The sequence below is a fragment of the Diaporthe amygdali genome (genome assembly GCF_026229845.1).
Source record: "Diaporthe amygdali strain CAA958 chromosome Unknown NODE_18_length_871485_cov_64_394520, whole genome shotgun sequence".
Taxonomy (NCBI): Eukaryota; Fungi; Ascomycota; class Sordariomycetes; order Diaporthales; family Diaporthaceae; genus Diaporthe; species Diaporthe amygdali.
In genome coordinates this window covers 735,856-755,547 of record NW_026517038.1, presented here as the reverse complement: position 1 = coordinate 755,547, position 19,692 = coordinate 735,856, and the positions used below count along the sequence as shown (strand labels likewise).

The window sequence follows — 19,692 nt, the reverse complement described above, 5'->3', positions numbered from 1 at the left end:
AGCACGTTACCGGATTCATGCATGTTGCTACAGTAGCCCGCTCTGATCCCTTCAGATGGTCGTCGTAGCACGTCCCAAGCAGTTGGGATCTTCATATGCTACCGCAGCCGAGGGACAAAAAGTGCGGGGAAGACACAGCTCCCTTGAGGTGTGGAGATCGAGGAACGCTGTTGGGGACAGGTACATCACCAGGGGAAGAGACTCAATCGGGCAGCTCATGCATTGTGAGTCTCCCCGATCCGACCTAGCGGGCCGGTGGCAGCATTCACACATCTAGGTAGCTAGTCTACACACTCGGCACGGCTGTTTCCCAACTCCCACCGACTGCAGCAGAGCCCTCAAATGCCATCCTGCTTGGTAGCCAGCTAGTTCGTCATCTCCTCCTCCCCTCCTACCAGCGACATCAAGCCCTCTCCTGCCCACAGGCAGCCAAAAGCTTCTGTCCCAAAGCCCCTAGGTCCGGGCTCACGCTCAGGTGGCTCTTGAGTGTCATGACGGCCGCGTTCTGCGCGACATCAACCAGATCCTCCGCCCTGCCTCCCAGGGCCAAGCCCGCAACCAGTGTCCCGAGGAACGTGTCGCCCATGCCATTGACCGATATGGGAGTGCCGACCCTCTCTACAGCCGGGTAGAGCCTCATGTAGACGGCCCCAACCGACGGGTGGCCCGGCTGCGCCCTGGTGAGGATGTACCGCTCATGCTCGGGGTCGAACAGGCGGGGGTCGTTTGGCTTCAGGATCGTGGTGAGCAGGGCGCCCTTGTCTCCCATCTTTGTGATGATGGTAGGTATGTACGGCAGCAGCTGGATGCTCTGCACCGGCAGCCCTGCGTCCGTGATCTCTGCCGACGTGAGCTGTACAAACCTCTCCCTCGCGCCGCCGTGCATGCCGAAGGCGTCGATGACCTCGAACCACGGTATGCTGTCAAGGTAGCCATTGTCCTTAGCAGCTGTATACATGGCCGCCAGCTCGTATTGGTTCGGCGTCGCAATGGTGACAGCAACCTGTGGGAAGAGAGGTAGCTTGTGGCCTTCGGGGAACAATCCTGCCGCCTTGACAGTCGACACGGGCTCGTATGCGACTTTCGCACCACTTTGGCCTCCGGTCTTGATCCAATTGTGGATATCCTTTGGTGACCAGTTGCCATCCACCACCAGCCAATTGGGCTTCGTGGCCTTGATGATGGAGGCCCAATACGTAGGGAAGGAGTGTGCGGTCAAAATGGCCATGTCCGCCATTGCTGTGAACAGGCTCTTGTCCGCGTCGTTGACTGCAACGTACTGGGCTGTCCGTGCAGAGGCGTACTCGGGGCCCAGTTGACGAATGAAGTCGGTATCGAGCCCATTCTTTTCCATGCTTGTAAGTATGGTTGCGCCAGCGCTGTCAAAAGGTCGTCAGTCAACGGCCTGTTCTCTGCGGGGCAGGGTGGCGGGCTTACATGTCGCTGCCAATCATGCTACATAACTTGACCTTGAGGCCGCGGTGTATACTCTGCGCAGCCAGCGCAACGTTGTGGCCGACGCCGCCTATGGATTGGGTGATCCCCGCAGGATTGGACGTGTACAGTACGGGTGAGACAGGCTTGGGATCAGTGTATCTGTCGTTATGAAAGTTGCAATTGAGGTCGAGAGCGACCGAGCCAGCGACTAAGATGTCGGCTTTGGATGAACCATCTTTCACCTCTGGAAGTCCCTGCTCCTCCTGCCCCTGAGCATGTAATACTGGTGGAGCTGGTCTGAAATATCTTTCAGCCTTGATGTCCTAGTTGCTTATGATATACATGGGGCTCCTTACTGGTGGTGTGACCTTGCAGTCCCAGCTCCGTTCTCAAGTTTGTAAAGCTCAGAAGCAACTCTTGCTGCCCGGGCCACATTAGACTGTACAAGGTGCAAGTTTGCAGGCGCGCTCCGGTCATTGCTCAGCTCCCTGATCCGCTTGAGTATGAAAGGAGTATTCGCACTCCCAGTGAAGCCCTGCTCGTCCGCATCACGCACCGCTGTGTCAATGATCTTGTCCATCACTTCCCTTGGTATCTCATGCTCTTCAGGGATCGGGTTTGCAAGCAACATTCCACTCTCGACCCCGAGTTTCTCCTGGGCCAGGATTATGGCAGCGGCCTGCTTCTCATCATGTACCGTAAACGGGCTCCTGATGCCGCTCTCTCGGGCCCAGAACGCAGGGAGGTCGACGTCGCCGCTGCGTCCGTCCGCAAAGGTAGCAACGAGTACACCCTGCGTCTCCAGATACTCCAGCGTTCGTGGGATGTCCAAGAAGCCCTTGGGCCCGCTGCTGATCACCGCCACCCTGGTGCGACCAAGCTCCGTCAAGTCTGCGGAAATGTCCATCGAGGTCTCACCGCCGCGGTGGACACCTCCAAGCCCGCCGGTGCCAAAGATGCGGATTCCAGCAGCCTGGGCGAGCAGCATTGTTCCAGCGATGGTCGTGCCTCCGTGGAGTTTCCGCCCCGACATGCCCGTGCCGACAACGTAGGCGAGATCCCTCCTCGAGATCTTTCTCGCGCCCTCTTGGACCATACGGTCAATCTCGGCGGGGCTGAGTCCGACCTTGGCCACGCCATCGAGCACACCTATTGTGGCAGGGACTGCGCCATGCTCACGGACGACAGATTCAAGGAGCTCCGGGAGGTCTCTGCCTAGGGCACCGTGGGTGTAGATGGTTGACTCGAGTGCCACCACTGGCTTGTTTGTTGCGATGGCATCTTGAACCTCGTCTGAGACTGTCAGGAACCTGGCCAGTTCACGCGTTGCTGAGCTTGCTGAGCTTAGATGCAGTGTCTGGTTTGCCTGGAGCCGCGACAGGCAAGTTGACTTGGGCAATGGCCTGGCACAAAGGGCATGCGGAAAGCGCCAAAGGCATGAACGCCGTGTTGAGTGTCTGAGCAGTACCATGGTTGTGGTCTGCAAATGGCTGTTTTATGCTCGGCAGAGAATCCTGGGGGCCCCTTTCAAATACAAGCGATGGCTCGAGAGATACTACCGAGGGTAGGACTTGTTTATGCTCGAACGTGCGTTGGGTCAGTGCTGCATCCTGACAAGCACGTTGCAATTCAGCACTCTGCTTCCACAGCCAGTTTTTGTTTCCAAACAATGCCAGTCGACATCTGTCCGGACCAGAAATTGTCGTGAACTTGGCGTCCAGTGTGTCGTTGGCGGTGGAGCTGTGGCTGTCTGATATCGGAGCTGGCCGATCGAGTCACCGGCCAACGGCTGCGGAGCCCTCTCCGACTTGCCGATGGGTGGATCCTTGCGCCAACGTCGGTTGATGACAAGGATTCTAAGGTATCCACCAATGCCCACTGTCTTTGAAACCTGAGTTGCATCACCGTGCTTCCATCAGACAACCCTTTCCCATGATTTCACGCTGTCACGTCGATCAGGGCGATGGAAGTTGATGCTGTTCGCTACCTGTCCACAGCATGACAGGCCCCGATGGAGTTACTGGCCAGCCAATTTTGTCGTCCCTGGCACGCGCCTAGACAGGACGAACCAATTGACCGCGGCGGAACCGTTCTTCTTGTATACCCGAGCCAGCGGATTTCGGTAATTATTCCAAGTGTTATTGCTGGACAACCCCCCTGCCAGGCGAATTTAAGCTTGTCATGGGAGGGCAGAAGGACCAAACTCGAAGGAAGACTTCATCATCTCAGGTGTCTGGTCTATGCCGTTAACCGGCCCTGTTCCCTTCCCCAAGTCTTTTACGCCAGGTGTCGGCATCCCTCATCTTGTGCCACGCTTGGGTTCATCTCTTCTTGCACGCATCTTACTTTGACTGACCATAACGCGCTCTCGCTTTTTGCTACAGACATATGTAGTTGACATACCCCTCTGGTAGTTTGAAGTCCTAAATTTCATCCCATCTAGTACCATTACTATAACGAGTCATCCGTTGTGTGTGGGACTCTGTCGACCCAAGCAATGTTTTCGCAATTCTGGTCAGCGGCCCTGCTGCCGCTTCTCTTCACTTCAGCCCTATGTCAAAACTTCACCATCTCCAATGGGCAGATCTTCACGCCTGGCTTTGCGGTTCTCGACTCCCCGCAGCCGGGCACGCCGATGGGCGGCGGTATGGCTCATGCCCACCTGATTACATTCCTTCCCACATTACCCGGCTGACTAGACATAGACACGATTGAGATCGCTCTGGACGTCACAGCAAATGGCGTCCTCCCCCTCGACGTTGCCGATGACAGCCCCAGCCGGATAAACAATATCACCATCTTCATGTACAGCTTTGACACGGGCCGCAACTTCACTGTCTCCAACGGCACTGCCTCGGGTAACAACGCCAGCTTGGGGGAGATAATGCTGCAGGAGCCTGGCAGCACAGTCAAGCACGTCAAGTGGACCTGGCCAGCGTGCTTAGTTGGCGACGGCCAACCGGCGACGACTGACAGCGACCGTGGCATCTATAATATCTCGATCAGGCAGAACTTCGTCATGAACAACACTAACCTCTACACCATCTTCGACGTCCCGATCTCTGTGACGAACAGCATCCCGAGCTCGATAAGCCGAGCCCAGTGCGATGCGCTCAACAACCCCTTGCTGACGCCGGAGCAGATCAACGCCTCGGCCGCGAACAGCGTCGGCGTCCTGTTTGCGCCGGGGGGCTCGCAGGTGGTGCAAGTGAAGCTGGACAAGGCGGAAAGCGGCCAAGGCCTTGGAGGTGCTGGTATGCTGAGCTGGAGGAGTGGCGCGGAGTGGCTGTGTCTGGCCACTCTTGCTATGGCCTTTGCTTTCTAAGGCCGGTGTGTCGAGCACATGTTGGGCCGAGTTCAAGCACGGACAATTCAACGATACCCCTTTTTGGTTTCTTGCACTACAGGTGTTTCATCGGCAGCCTCATATACCACATGTAATTACCTGGAAATAGACCTGTCAGTTACTCAAATTCAAACCTGGATAGCGATGCATATGGCCGTGTGATTGCTTGTCACGGATCATCCACAACTGTGATGTCTGAGTATGACTGCGTCGAGACTAGCCAATTTCTTGAATGAGGTTGACCTGCCTTCGAAGTGACCACAGAAATGAAGCCGTTTGACGAGTAAGTGTAATAGAAGCTCGATTTTTAAATGCCAGAGCAAGTTTGCTTTGGGGATCCATAGCGAGCTGGGCGCGGCTGACTTAATAAAGTGGGTCAAGATAAGAGCATCCAGTCCTGGAGAGCCGATAAGCTCCACCACTGCAAGGCTGAGAAAGCGAACCTAAATTTTCTGAAGGTTCTTGCAATTTCGCCGATCACGAACGGCGACTTTCCTCCCATCGCACCTCACTAACCACATCCTCAAAATGTCGCGGAAAACTCAAGATGAGATTGTTGATGAGAGCTCATCGCAGAATGAGGATGACTTCTCCGGTTTTGAGGACGAGGACACTCAAGTGAAATCAAACGACCAGATGGATGTCGATGAGCCCGATTCAGATGAGGACGAACTTGAGCGACTCGTGCTCGGAAACAAAGCAGGGTTCCGGGCCAATCTCTTCAAGAATGTCGCTGATTCTGACGATGATGAGGCTTTGAAGAGTCTGAGATTGGACGATGACGGACAAGCACCTGGGACCACCGGCCATGAGGACCTGGACGACTCGGCTCTCTTCATGTTCGACACTGGCTCGGCGCCAATCGATGGAAAACAGCTCACTGAGACGGCCACAACTGTCGCTAGAGTCGACGAGCCTCAGCCTGCCTGGGTCGACAGCGACGATGAGAGACTGGTGGTCTCGCTCGCCGGCGTCAAGCAGCTGCGGAAGCTGCGTGAATCGGAGGCTGATGACCTGGTCAACGGGACAGAGTATACCAGGCGCTTACGACAGCATTACCTGCGTCTCAACCCGCTTCCCTCCTGGGCTAAGGATACCTCGGAGCGCAAGACAAAGAGGCGGCGAAGATCATCTGCTGCCTCGTCCGGCTCAGATTCTTCCTCGGGTTCTGAACTCAGTGGCGATGACGAGGACATCGCTGCCTTGCCACTGGAAAGATTCCTTCGTGATGCCGGCGCTCTTCAAGGTGATGGTGGGAGGAGAAAGAAGCGCAAGCTCCGGCCCGAAGTCATTGACATCCAGCGCACCCGCGACATCGCCGATACGCACAAGGGCCCCGTCGACTCGATTTCATTCCATCCCCAACACCCAGTCCTCCTTTCCTCATCAAAATCATCAATACTGTATCTTCACCACATTGACCCCAGCGCGCACCCCACGCCAAACCCACAACTCACTTCCGTGCAAGTCAAGTCCGTGCCCATCCGACGGTCCGCCTTTTTGCATCCCAGTGGCGACGAGATCATTTTCGCAGGGCGGCGTCGATTCTTTCACAGCTGGAACCTCTCGACTGGCATCGTGAAGAAAGTCACCAAGATTCAGGGTCACCAGGAAGAGCAGAAGACCATGGAACGGTTCCGGCTCAGCCCTGATGGAAACCACATGGCCCTCATAGCGACGAGTCGGAAAGGTGGTGGCATGCTGAACATTGTCAGCGTAAGTAGCATGCAGTGGGTTGCGCAGGCGAGGCTGGACAGCCGTGGTGGTATTGCAGACTTTGTCTGGTGGAAGGACGGCCAGGGTATCACCATTCTTGGCAGGGACGGTCAAGTTGCCGAGTGGTCGCTTGTGACGAGGCGGACGGTGGGCATTTGGAGGGACGAGGGCTCTATCGGTGGCACCGTGGTGGCCTTGGGCGGACGCGACGGGCCACAGGGAGCCGGAGGGGACAGATGGGTCGCTCTGGGCTCGACCAGTGGCGTGTTGAACATCTACGACAGGAGCGAGCTCATCTCCAAGGCTGAAGGGGACGCTGTGGAGATCAAGCCGCTGCCCACACCCACACGCAGTTTTGAGCAACTAACCACGCCAATAACGGTTACCACATTCAGCCCCGACGGACAGTTGCTCGCCTTTGCCAGCCAGCACAAGAAAGATGCTTTCAAGCTCGTGCATCTCCCGAGCTGCACGGTCTATAGGAACTGGCCGACCGAACAGACGCCAATGGGCAGGGTCACGGCGGTCACATTCGGGAAGTCCAAGGACGCTGATGTGCTAGCGGTAGGGAACGACGTTGGCAAGATCAGGATGTGGGAGATTAGGAATTAGGGGAAGAGGATGGGGGCTGTCAGCATTAGGTTCTCTATAATGCCTACATCATTGGTGTCAATACTCCCACGTTCATCATCCACCCATGAACCTGCAGTTGCATCCCACCCTCGCATTGACGATGCTCACTCATCACTGAAGAGAACCTTCACCAGATTCGATCAGCCCGTGACGTCTGGCCCCAGCCACTCGTGATCTGACACCGACCATCACCTTCTGGTATGTACCCCTAGTTCCTGAAAATGTGAGCCAAGAGGTCACGCAGCGGGCTTTCCAACGAGACCTTGTGGCGCGGGAAGATCTTGCGGGTGCGCAACGTGTACGCCGACAAGTCCCGCTCGCTCTTGAAGAACCAGACGTCTTCGGGCTTGTTCTCGGCGAGAAGGAAGTCAAGGATGTTGACCCAGACACCCCTGAGGGCCTGTGCATCCGCGTATCAGCTTATGTGTGCCCACAAAGTGTCTTTCCCATCAAGTGCCCGTGTAGGAAAGAGGGCTCCTCACCTTCCGGCACTGCGTCTTGCTGGTGTACGTCTCGCCCGGCTTGCCAAGGTCGCAGCAGAGCTGCTTCCACTTGGCCAGGTTGTTGTCATTCGGTCCAAAGTAGCTTTCCCACAATACCTCAATCTTCTCGTTAACCTTCTCCTTTTTCTTGGGCTGTCCTGGCTTTGGACGGATCGAGAGGGTCATTTGCTGGGAGTCTTGAGCCGACATGGTAGACTTTGACTCGAGCACTTGGCTCACGATGCTTGACTTCTGTTGCAGACCACCGGGGGGTTTAGGAGAACTCAAACCAGATGCCAATGTGGGCTCAGGGATGTAATAATCTGGCTACCCCGGACAGCAGTGTCCTGTAGGAGCCCCAGGTGAATGTGGTCGAAGATAGACATTCCAAGTCTTATGGAGCAAAGAAATATATTTTCATATTCCCATACACAAACGGACGACAGATGTGATGTTGCCTTAGGCCACAAGAGCCGTCTGGGCATCGATGTTTTACACGCAGACAAAGGCTCGGTTGGTGTGAGTAGTTGCGGTTGTCTGCGGCTACTGCAGCTATCCATATCACCAAACGGCTGTCTGGGCAGATTTCAGGGTCCTATCTTAGGACCACTCTGACTGTGCAGTCTTGATATTTCAAAATTAGACGAGAGTCAAGGCATTGCTGGGGTTGTTTGAACTGAGACCTGTGGTTTTTGATAACCTCATATCACAGTTTAAAGAGACTGACGTACGAGACCAGCAAAGGGTCGCCAACGTGATGTGTGTTCACTCAAAATTCGGACAAACGACGAACACAGCATTGCGGCCGTACGTAAGCTCTCACACTAAATACTCATGAGACCCTGTCGTTCGAAATCCTAAGCAATCCTTTTCTCAATGTCATTCCCAATCAGTACGTTCAGCCCCGTGGGGCGAAGACCGGGGGCAGATGAACAGGCTGCGAGCAAGAAGTCTTCGATGACTGTAGTAGAGCGGCCCACTCACCTGCATACCCGATATCTGAGATAACACGATTTGAATTATGACAAGAACCTTCCGAGAACTTCCAGGGAATGCTTAAGTGCTGTGGGATGACTCTCCTGGGCAATATGCCCGTAGACTCACGCCCTCGTCCACCTCGCGTTCCTGCCGAACGTGGGGTCGGTCGGTGACTGGCAAAACAGCTTGGGGCTCTCTTTTTTCCCGAGATGGGTGGGACCGCAATCATTCCCGTCATCAAGCGAGGATTGTGGTCTGCTGGTCTTTGTGGATTCGGATCGGGTTGCGCTCGGGTTCTGTGTGGACGGAGCAGCGCGAGGCTCGAGACACGTGCAGGCCTCCCAAGTGGGTACGCCTCTCAACGCGCCTTGTGCGTATCTTACAATTCAATGCTACAATATCCTGGGGAGATATGAGACAGCGCGGATATACGAGACCATATCAGGTGGTGCATGACCATGTGAAGACTGGCAGTCTCACTCAACCGGCATCTGATGGCTGGGTGCGGTCCAGAAATGAGACCACAGTGAGGATACACTTGGATGATATTCATGAGGTGTGTTGATATCCCGGAATCGGTAGCCTTGTCGTGCGTGGATAGCAAGGCGCGAATCGTCAGTGGTCGTTCGTTTTTCTTCTAGACTCGTATAAGCCAGGCCCATATACGTAAAGTGCGGACATGGGCCAGCTTGCACGGGCCCGGCGAATCCTTGGTACTGAAAACCGGACCGTTTCCGACCTACTGCTTCTCTGGGTCAAGGCTAATAAAGTCAGATTAGCATTCATCAAAGAGAAATGTGTGTGTTCTTGGCTGCTGGTACCCGGCTTGCTCGACCAGCTCCAGCGGAGTGGTTCAAGGGTTTACTTTGCAGTACAGGCAGTACGATGGGAGCAGCCATCACACCGCATGCCAATAACGAGGCGTCCACAGTCCAGGTCGCATACCACTGTGCATCAAGCCAGCCATTAGAGCCTGTGTGAAGTTAGTCCACATGGGCTAACTGGCAAGTTGGAATCTCAACAAGCACACGCAAGCCGTGAAGCCTGGTGGCTGCCAGTTGCATTGGCCGCGACTTGAGGCCCGGCGAGACGGAGGGTAACTCCAGATGTTGGTCTTTGCCTGGCAAGGCTCCAAAACCGTGGTGCTGTTGACGAGCCCCGTTTTCTATTTCGCCTCTGGCTAGTCTAGGGAGTCACCATGGCGGCATGGCGGTTAGCTCTAGATAGGTAAGACGTAGGTTGCGGCTTACATTACTAGACTACACAGTAGCGACAGCCGACGAGCGTTTCAGCTTCGGTCCCTCCCTGCTTAGGAATCGCACGTTACTAGGCGTTCGGGACATTCATCTGGTCGGTCCTTGCCCGACAACGACGGCGCAGGACGAATTGTCTGTCGTACAGGCAGTCCATGCGGCCACCACCGCCCGCGTGGTAGATACGAGGCCACGCAGGTTGCCGGTTCTCAATAATTGCAGTGGGTGGTGCATAATGCATGCGCTTAATGAGGTTTTTCGACATTGCTGGGGAAACATGTGGAGGGTATCTCCACAGCCGAAATTGCAGATCGGGTCCATCTGGAGCAATTGGCGAATCAGAGGGCGAGGGTGGGATGCTGAGAAGGGCCGTCCGTTGGCAAAAGGAACCAAGCAGGTAAGAACTAGCCCCATGGAGGAGCAAGATTTGGGATTGTCAGGAATGCATCTCAGACCCCCATTTCATCTGTCCGCCACAAGCGCCTCACTCGTGACCTGCAGCTTGCAAAGCAGCAGCCTCGCGGTCGCCTGCAGGATGAAGAAGAAGAAGAAGAAGAAGAAGAAGAAGAAGCAAAAGCATCTATCATATGACCAGCCTGATCTCGCAACCAGACGCACCCGTACAGGCGAAACGGAAATCATGAGGTGAAGAGGCAGCAGGTCTGGAGGTCGAAGCCTCGAAACGTCGGGTTGTATCCAATTGCAAGAACAGGTGGGTGACATTGGCAATCCTCAAGTCAATTTCCGTTTCGTCCCAAGTGTGGCAGCCTTGCTCCTGCAGGGCCGCAGTCGGGCTAAGACGTGCATTGTCGGTGGGCAGTCTGGGATGTCAGCGAGGGCCGCGAGGCAGATCATGATTTGCATCAGATTCATTGCCCCATGTGCGCCACCCGGGGGCTCAGGAGCATAATTGTGGGAAAGGATCATCAGGAGCCCGTCAGGGGAGACGTCGAGGGGACCTGGAGGATCTCGACTCGGGCTAAGGGCTAAAGAAAGGTGCTGACGGATGCTGTGCCACACGAGAGCAGCCAGCCCTAGTGAAGCTGAAGGCAAAGGATCCGGGTGCTACACGGTAATGTTCGGCTGGGCCCATTGCGAGGCAAGGCCCCAGCCAGGCTCGGGAAAGAGGCGTGCCTGGCCCGTCAGCGATAATGATAATTCTTCACGTCCAGCTTCGATAAGATTATAAGGTTTGGCACCAGGCTGGGCGACAGGTGGGGACGGGATTCCGAAAGGAAAAGGCAAGTCTAGGTTAAGCCCAGGAACTATCGTCATGTACCCCGTACAGCGATGATGTGATGCTTAGGGGCGCGGGGGGCCCAGTTTCAGGTTCCAATACGTATACGTATACGGTATTGCGAGATTGTCTTCTGTACTTCCTAATGGACAAGCTCAAAACGTGAGGCTCTCACCGTAACATCACAGACGCAAAAGCCCGGCAGCTTTCCACTTTGAAGAGAAGCGCAACGGACCTGCGCCCCCCAAAACGCTATCACGCTCTTGGGGGCTTGGGACGTGCGTGTCTCGGCAGTCGTCATCCCTTTCCTGCCCGAGCTTTCAGATACCGCGACGCGGGGCCGTAGGTGAGGCCTGCCGAACCTGTCTTGGCGCGAGCTCCCCTGTGGTGCTGTGCAGCCGGTTGTATTTGGTTACAGCGGCAAGTGGAAAAGAGTCAGCGGCGCTGACCGCTCTGCTGGGCAGGTGAAAAGCATGCGGCCTTTATTATTACCTTTGCCGCCGTCTACCACGATGTGAAGGAATTGAGATGATCTCATGGCTTATGTGTGGGGGGCCACGCCTGACTTTTGAATCGTGCATGCGCACCAAGCCACAACCAACTAGCAGCCAGAGGCAAGAGGATCGAGGAGGAGGACGTAACGGGCTGGCGTGTTTTAGCTGTGCAGCGGTGGCTCAGAGCGAATCTTTCTGACGTGCAGGCGGAGGAGGATTTGCAACTGCCTGTGCTGTGCCTCACTGCGACTGATCATCATCCACAAGGGGTCTTTGATGACGGCACCTCAAAGTCAAGGCCATTTGAGGTCTTCACAAGGCATTCTTTCAATCAATTCTGCCAGACTGACGCTGGGGAAAAGAAAGGCTTGGTCTGTGGATGTGGATGTGTGATGACACTGGTGAGGCAGTGTTCCCACGTTAGCTAGCTTATCAGGTAGTCTAGGTAGCTAGCTGGGGTCTAGCTTCATTGACGACAAAAGAGTACCGTACCCAATGGACACACAGATTGCTGTGGTAGATTACCGCGTCCGGCACCATCGCGGAAACGTTGTCCAAACGGTTCTTGCTGGAGCTGCCACCCCGTTGGCTGCTTCTGATGATGGTCTGGTCGTTGGTGTCGACTGCGTCTGGATGAGCCGATGCAACGTCTTGAGTCGGCTGCTTCTGACAAGATGACAATTTCAAAATCGCGGCACGCCCAGCTCTCACCTCCTGGGCAGAGGCAGGTCTGGGCAGTTCTGGGGCCGGCATGATGGCTGGCTGGCAAGCTCCTTCCCTGTGCTGCTTATTCTTAGAGGCACATTTGCACGTATTTGCTGGGACCGCCCTTTGTCCGTTTCGGCGGCCTGAGAGCTCGGGCCATGTGAGTGGGCCCAGTGCGACGGCAAACAGCGGGCTGTCCAATCACATTGGCTGTTTGGGAGCGGCCGTTTCGAGACGCTGAGAAGGAACGGAGGGCTTGCGCAGCTTCCTGCGCACTTCTATTCGCGGTCCGCACCAGGCCCCAGTTCCCTGTCACCTCGACTGTCACCTCGACTGTCACTGTACTGCGCCGTGGAACCGCAGTACAAGGTACATGCGTGCTCCGTTAGTGCCTGTGGCGCCCCCAAACCCCAGCGCCTTCCTCTGTTAGTGCGTTGTTGCCAAATTTGAAATGACAATCATTGTTTCCAAACGCAGAGCACACCTCTGAGAGCAAGCCGTTTCTGCATGCAGTGGCGTGGCAGCACGCGATATCCCATCTCTCCCTCCAGTCTGCAGCCAACAATTTCCCAGTCACAGCGCGCCGTCCCAAGGTTGCAAGCGAACGTGGCACATACCTACGTACCTAGGTACCTACGTAGGTAGTATAGTACGGTACTGCCCTCGGTCGACGCGAGCCACTCGGTCGGTCTACTGGCGTGCGTGTGCGTCGTTGGGCGGGTCGCTTGCGGTTCTCTGGTGCTCGCGTCCAAAGTCCCTCACTCCCTCTTTGGAGAAGCCGTGGGAGCCTCTTGGGAGGCCAACTGCCTCTATTACCACTACCATTACCACTACTACTGCACCAACCGACCGCACTTGGACCTTATTCCCACTTTCAAGGCTACTTCGGACCATTTTGTACCAGTCGCAGCCACCGAGCGGACTGTGTGGCACTGGCACTCACTCCCTCGCTCGTTCTGGGCTGCCTACCCAAGGAACCTGGACACCTGAATACCTGGATACCTGGCCTCGCTTCCGCCTGTCCTCATTTCTCTCAAACCCCATACAATCTCCACCCGGCTGCATCCTGCACCCTTCGCACTTTGACTTGGACCCGCGGGCGCTATTGTCCTGCCCTGCCCTGCCCAGTCCAGCTCCCAGCTCCAGCCCAGTCCTGTCCAGTCCTGTCCAGTCCTGTCGAATGAACCCCAGTGTCTCCTTTTCAATAGTACCCTCCGTCTGCGCTGCATTTTTTTCCCTCCCGATTAAAAAACGCATCCATAATAAAACTGTTCACTTCTGCCCTGCCTTGCCCCGTCCTTCTTAGCAGCCACGGTCCTCGACGAGACGCGCCTCCTTTTGTCTCGCCTTCCCTTCCCTCCCCCTCCTCCCCTACCACCTCCTCCTCCTCGGCACCGGCTCAGTCCCCTCTAACGGTCCAGACATCTCGGTATCCTCCCTTATCGGCACGTCAAAGGGAACGCGGCATCTCTTGTCGTCAACATGTCGCTCTTCACCTGGTGCACCCGCCGGTGCGGAGGGCTGGCCATGCTCGCAGCTTTGGCCCTCTCCTACTGGGTCGTCAGCAAGGAAGCCATCGTATCGCACAATGATCTCTTCAAGCATCAACAGAGAGACATCCTTAGCCCCATCCCCCAGTCGCCCACGACCGCTGAGGGCGCCGGCATATGGACCGTCATCTTCGCCTATTACTGCCTCTTCATCCATGTCCTCGTCGCTGCCTTCCCTCTCCGGTCCTGCTGGGCCATGTGGGACCTCACCCGCAGCCTGAAGAGGGCCGCGCACAGCAAGGCACTCCAGAGCCTCAAGTTTGCCCACCGACGCCGGGGCTCTTCTACCTCTCTGTCAAGCTCCGAGACCCTGACCTCGTCCCATGGATCCTCCGCGAGCAGCGAAGCCGGCGACCTAGAGGCTGAGCTCTACACAGACGGCGATGCCGAGCCCGATCGCGTTGTCCACGCCATCGTCATCCCAAACTACAAGGAGGAATTGGACACTCTGAGGGAGACACTGGAGGTCTTGGGCTGCCATCCCCAGGCTCGCAATAGCTACGACGTGAGTGCCGAGCTCCCAGATCGCTGTCAGCACCACTCGTGGGTGGAGGTCCTGACACGGTCCATCAACTCCCCGCGATAAAAGATCCCCGCGAGCCATTGAGATGCCTTGACGAATCAGTTCGCCGGGCTGTCACTTCGGAGAGCAATGTCAAGCTAACACGTTCCGATGCAGGTCTACCTAGCCATGGAATCTCGTGAGAACAACGTGGAGCTGAAGGCCATGGGGCTTGTCCAAGAGTTCATCAAGAAGTTCCGCTCCATTGACTTCACAATCCACCCGTCCGACATTCCAGGCGAGAGCGCTGGCAAGGGCAGCAACATGGCCTGGGCCGTTCGCAAACTGAGCGAGAAGTACTCTATGGAAGCTCGTAAGGATGTTATCGTCACCGGCATCGATGGTACGTTTTTGAGTGCTGCCCCGTGTGTTCTGCTGCAGCATGCGTTTCCGATTGCTGCATATCACACACACGATACACTAACATTTTGTGCCTGCAGCTGACAGCCACCTCTCCTCCAACTACTTCGCACACCTGACGTCCATGCACTTGTCCTACCCCGAGACCGCTAAGACGACCATGTACGCCGCTCCAATCATTTTCGACCGCAACTCGCACAGCGTCACAGCCCTCGTCCGCGTCGGCGACATCCTCTGGGCTTCAGCTGGCATGTCCGGCCTCTACCGCGGCTCGACAATTGCCCCGCCGACTTCTGTCTACTCTGTGCCTCTGGAGCTGGTCGACCGCGTTGGCGGCTGGGACTGTGACCCCGAAGCAATTGGAGAGGATTTGCACATGTACCTGAAGTGCTTCTTTGCGCTCAACGGAAACCTGACTGTTCGCACCATCATCAGCCCAGTCAGTCAGAGCAACGTAACTGGCGGTGCTGGTGGCGGTGTCAAGGGCATGGTTGCCGACATCAAGGCCCGGTACAAGCAGGCCATCCGACACATGTGGGGAGCTCTCGACTCCGGCTATGCTATTCGCAAGGTGGTTGAGCTCTGGCAAGAGAGGAAGCATACCTCTCGGTCTTTCCGCCCCATCCACAGCACGCTCCAGGATACCACCGATGTCTACGTCCCGCACAACCAGAACCTCGACCCCGAAGCCCCGCCTGCCGAGAACGGTATCTTCTCTGACGTGACCCACGATACTCTTAAGGGGCCCAACTGGGAGCGCATCGTCTACCTTTTCCACCGCCTGTTCGAAGCTCACTTTCTGCCTCTGCAGACTACCATTCTCATTATTGCTTCTACTCTCTACGTCTGGGCCACCGAGGGCAAGCCGGATGTGCACGGAATCAACTGGATCTTCGATGCGTGCAACGTCCTTAGAACCGCTGGTTTCATGGAGATTGCCTTCCTCCTGTTCCTGTACGAGAGCTTCCACAGGATCTGCGTGCAGACTCGCGAGAAGGAAATGAGCGACGCAGGGCTCTCCAAGGGCATGAACTTTTCCCACCGCCACGTCAGCAAGAACTGGAAGGACTACTGCATGGTCCCTATCGTCGCTCCTCTGTTCGGTGCCGTTCCCTGTGCCCAGGCTCAGGTCTGCCACTTTTGGACGCTCGATCTTGTATACACGGTCAGCAAAAAGGTCACACGACAAAGATCACGGTCTGTGACGGCAGCCGCGCTGGCATAATGACACGATTACGAACCCTTCATTCGCTTCTACCCGACGATAATTTCAACCCATTTTTACCTACCCTTCTTCGACTGGCCTGGAAGCTTCTCCCGCATCTCGACGACGAGATCCGCGCCATCCCCCTTTTACGCTTTCGATTCTGTGCACAGTTTTGGAGACCACGCAGATTCCCTTTTTTTTTGGCGCGAATTTGGAAGACACGGCTTTCTGAGCACCTGTGTAAATAGAGGGGCATCATGATGTTTTGCATGGCATTGGCATTCGGCATCTAGAATGGGGGGCCAACTACAACACTGGGGGCTCTCCAGGAGTTTGGGAGCAATAGCGGCAACGGTATGGAAAAGAGGTATCATGCTTCGCCGCAGACGTTCGCTACACAGAAAGAAAGGCAAGGTCATCGGTCCAACCCAACTCGCGGAAGGCTTCAAGAGACGGACCCCTAGCCTCTCTCTGGCCCGGGGTTGGACTGCGACCTCAGCTGCCCGGAATGGGAGGGCAGGGCTAGCTCCACCGGGCAGCGGTGAACCTGGATACCTCGACGCAAAGAAGGCGGAACGAGGCCAGGAATAATCAAATTTAGCCCGGTAATATCTAATTCTTCATGTATGGTGGTGAGCAGCGTGGGGTATACTACAGGTGTCATGACATGATAAGGACTGGTCAAGGAGAACACACCCATCAGAGAAGCGGCGGCGGCGACTCCACCACGCAGAGGTATGGGTATTGTACGGAATACTTTGTATCATGATCAAGACAGAAAGCTACAGCACCTGCTGGGCCGCCTATGAACAGTTGTGGGGACCCACCACCAACACGCGACAATATCTGATGGATGGAATGAATCAATGAAAGAGAAGCCACTCGCTACATGCTCATGTGCCCCTTGTCCGCTCAATGTGATGGCCAGCCACTTGTCGGTTAGCCCCCAATTGCGAAAACGTTCATACAACCCGAGATAGTCCTAGAGCAAAGTGAGCAGGGCGATGATACGCCCCAGATGGCTCAACTACAACTAGCCTGGTGCTAATGCATGGGAGGCGTCGTCAAACGTATAAGTCATTATTGCAGATTGGCAACCTGTACGTCGTTCTCGCCAGTATGGCCTAGTTTACGGATCAACAGTTCAATCACCATTTGTGTATACAGTATGTGGTCAAGCTGCAGATCAACACTCGCGGGAACAGTCGGGCTGTGACGCGGCCATCACCATCGTGCAGGAGATTTTACTCGATTCCTGCTCGATCGTCAAGTAACTCTTTTCCTTTCGGTTCCCATTCGGAGAGGGGGAACTCGACGGGCGCGTTCACTTTAAGCAGTCGCAAATCTCCACACGGACTCGCTCCTGGAAGAGTCGCAGGATTACCGGCCGTGGGTCGTGTAAGTGCCGAGTGGACTCGGAGGTTGTCAGCTTGATCGCCCAATCACGAGCCAGCAGTCCCTCCGCGAAGTCACGGTGGAACAAAGACGATGCTGGAGTCGGCTTGAAAGCTCCGTCCAGATGGGAATATCCGTCTGAGGGAGCCGGAGGTTGGAGGGTTGAATTCGTTGAGTCGGGCAAAGAATGTATGTATATATATTCCATAGGCAACCTCCGGCGATGGGATGGTGATCAGCAGCAGAAAGAACCCCATCGCATCTTCACATCTTCACATCGAACAATATTCTTATCTACAACACCAATTACAAAGCCCACGATAGGATACGTCTCATCAGGAACCGCTTTTGAAGTAAAATTAGACAGCTCGAGCTTCCGCCATGAGTGCCCGCCAACACCTCCACATAGGGGTCTTCATCCCCTCTGCTTCGGCAGCGCAGCTCCTCGACACTGCATGCATCGACGTCTTCGCCATCAATTCTTATCAATATCTCTCATCAATGCCTATGGTTCCCTCGCACCTATCCTCTCTGGCACCGGAAATCAAAATCTCATATATTGGCAGCCAGAAGCCAGGTGAGATCCCGAGCATTTATCATTTAGTTTCTAGGACACTTCCCAACATATAAAAGCTCTGCCGAGATGTTCTTGTCGAAGCAGAACCTGTCTCTACTTTCCATCTTCTCATCTCTCTCAGCTCTTCACAGAACCCTTGCTGAGGAAGTGTCTTGGCAATCCTCATTCCTTGTGCGAAATCTCCGGTAATGTAGATGGCTGACCTCGACATGTGGGCAGGCTCCCTCGTCAAGCTGACCGCGGACATGAAAATCGAGCTCGGCAACCACTTCTCTGACGGAGACGTCGCCCCGGGAAAGTTGGACGTCGTGCTCGTGCCTGGCCCTGACCCCCGGGATACCTGGGACGAGGACGTCCTGTCGTGGCTACGCCAGCAAGGCGCGACGCCAGGCACAGATATCCTCAGCGTCTGCACCGGCATATACCTCTGTGCCGCGGCAGGGCTGGCGGACGGGCGGACAGTATGTGGGCCGAGAGGACTACAGTCCGAGCTGAGGAAGAAGTACCCAAAGGCGAACTTTGTCGGCGAGAAGCTGAGGTGGAAAAGGGATGGGAACTTCTGGAGCAGCGGGGGTGTTACGAACGGGAATGACCTGGTCGCTGCCTACTGCCGGGAGAGCGGACGCTTCCCGGGGCCGGTCGCCGAGTTCGCATGTGTGATGGCCGACGTAGGGGATCGGCCGCAGCTATATGAGCAGAGTCAGGGCGCGTACACTGTTGGTATAGTGTGGCAGCTGATCAAGGCGTGGTTCCTGGGCGTTGGCAAGACCAAGGCGAAGACTGCTTGATGGGTCTACAGCTTGCGTCAACTTGCGCCTCAGATCTGGTATTTGGTATTCGCAGGGCTAAGAGCGGAGAAGCAGGGAAGATTCGGACTCAACTTTCTTCGATATACATTTTACTGGTTCTAAATCTGCCGCGTGCTCTTTTCTTGTGGTGCTCTCCATTGGTAAACGGCTTATGAGCTCTCAACCTCATTCAATTTACTGATCTTTCGACCTCAAATTGGTTCACTAGTTTGCGTTCTTCAGTATCTTGCACTATTATTAGTCTGCCATAACCCACACCACAAAATTGGCTTCGAGACAAGATCTTAAGACATGATTCGCCAATGGAAACCCACAGGTTGACAGTATTAGATTAATCAATCCTATAAGTGTCACAGCGCAGGACTTGGCATTCTCAATTGAAATACAGACGACACGGTATTGGCACTGTCACTAAGCACAGAAGGAACAGCAAATGGGCCTTAAATTCACAATCGCCCGCTAGCACATAGTTTCAATATCCAGATACCATTAGCTACCTGTTGCTATCTGATTACGTGTGATAGTTCGAATCTCAATGACTAGATCCGCAGAATCACCCATGATGAGCCAAGATCACTTCTTGTACTCTTCATCTGTAGTTGTCTCGCACGTGGGACTGAATTAATAAGTCAGTATTCACTAAAAGATTCGAGTGTCTCTAGGCTTCTAATTGTTGAGAGAACTCACGGCTGATATCCTGCCATATTTGCTGGTGTGTAGTTGAGAATGGAAGAATGTGATGAGTAAATAGTTGGTGTTAGAATTTGTCGATGATCGGATCTGATTATTTTTTCTCTTGATTTCTTTGGTGATAAGTGTTGGGAGAAGAGAATCGTGTTTCGTTTGAGAGCAATGGCTGCATCGTTTTATAGGGCAAATTCTGGCATACACATGAACGACACCAAAGACGTGACTAGCAATCAGCATATGCACCGTTCAGACAGTACAGTG

General features: G+C 55.0%; 6 protein-coding genes across 6 annotated transcripts; 4 read left to right on the top strand and 2 right to left on the bottom strand.

Annotated features, from left to right (window-relative positions):
• Positions 1-403: 403 nt before the first annotated feature.
• On the bottom strand, positions 404-2,908 carry J7T55_004166 (uncharacterized protein; the record flags this gene model as incomplete). The annotated part of the gene is made up of 3 exons (XM_053144850.1): positions 404-1,379; positions 1,438-1,734; positions 1,794-2,908. The coding sequence occupies 3 exons, from the start codon at positions 2,906-2,908 to the stop codon at positions 404-406; spliced, it is 2,388 nt and encodes a 795-aa protein (XP_052992666.1).
• Positions 2,909-3,934: 1,026 nt separating this feature from the next.
• On the top strand, positions 3,935-4,762 carry J7T55_004165 (uncharacterized protein; the record flags this gene model as incomplete). The annotated part of the gene is made up of 2 exons (XM_053144849.1): positions 3,935-4,082; positions 4,143-4,762. 2 exons carry the CDS (start codon positions 3,935-3,937, stop codon positions 4,760-4,762), a joined length of 768 nt encoding a protein of 255 aa, XP_052992665.1.
• Positions 4,763-5,311: 549 nt separating this feature from the next.
• J7T55_004164 (wd g-beta repeat containing protein) lies at positions 5,312-7,111 on the top strand (the record flags this gene model as incomplete). Its single annotated transcript, XM_053144848.1, has 1 exon — positions 5,312-7,111. One exon carries the CDS (start codon positions 5,312-5,314, stop codon positions 7,109-7,111), a length of 1,800 nt encoding a protein of 599 aa, XP_052992664.1.
• Positions 7,112-7,340: 229 nt separating this feature from the next.
• J7T55_004163 (uncharacterized protein) lies at positions 7,341-7,824 on the bottom strand (the record flags this gene model as incomplete). The annotated part of the gene is made up of 2 exons (XM_053144847.1): positions 7,341-7,532; positions 7,615-7,824. The coding sequence occupies 2 exons, from the start codon at positions 7,822-7,824 to the stop codon at positions 7,341-7,343; spliced, it is 402 nt and encodes a 133-aa protein (XP_052992663.1).
• A 5,939-nt stretch (positions 7,825-13,763) lies between these two features.
• J7T55_004162 (sphingomyelinase family) lies at positions 13,764-15,978 on the top strand (the record flags this gene model as incomplete). The annotated part of the gene is made up of 3 exons (XM_053144845.1): positions 13,764-14,336; positions 14,511-14,736; positions 14,834-15,978. The coding sequence occupies 3 exons, from the start codon at positions 13,764-13,766 to the stop codon at positions 15,976-15,978; spliced, it is 1,944 nt and encodes a 647-aa protein (XP_052992662.1).
• Positions 15,979-17,736: 1,758 nt separating this feature from the next.
• J7T55_004161 (uncharacterized protein) lies at positions 17,737-18,720 on the top strand (the record flags this gene model as incomplete). Its single annotated transcript, XM_053144844.1, has 2 exons — positions 17,737-17,932; positions 18,152-18,720. 2 exons carry the CDS (start codon positions 17,737-17,739, stop codon positions 18,718-18,720), a joined length of 765 nt encoding a protein of 254 aa, XP_052992661.1.
• Positions 18,721-19,692: the final 972 nt, after the last annotated feature.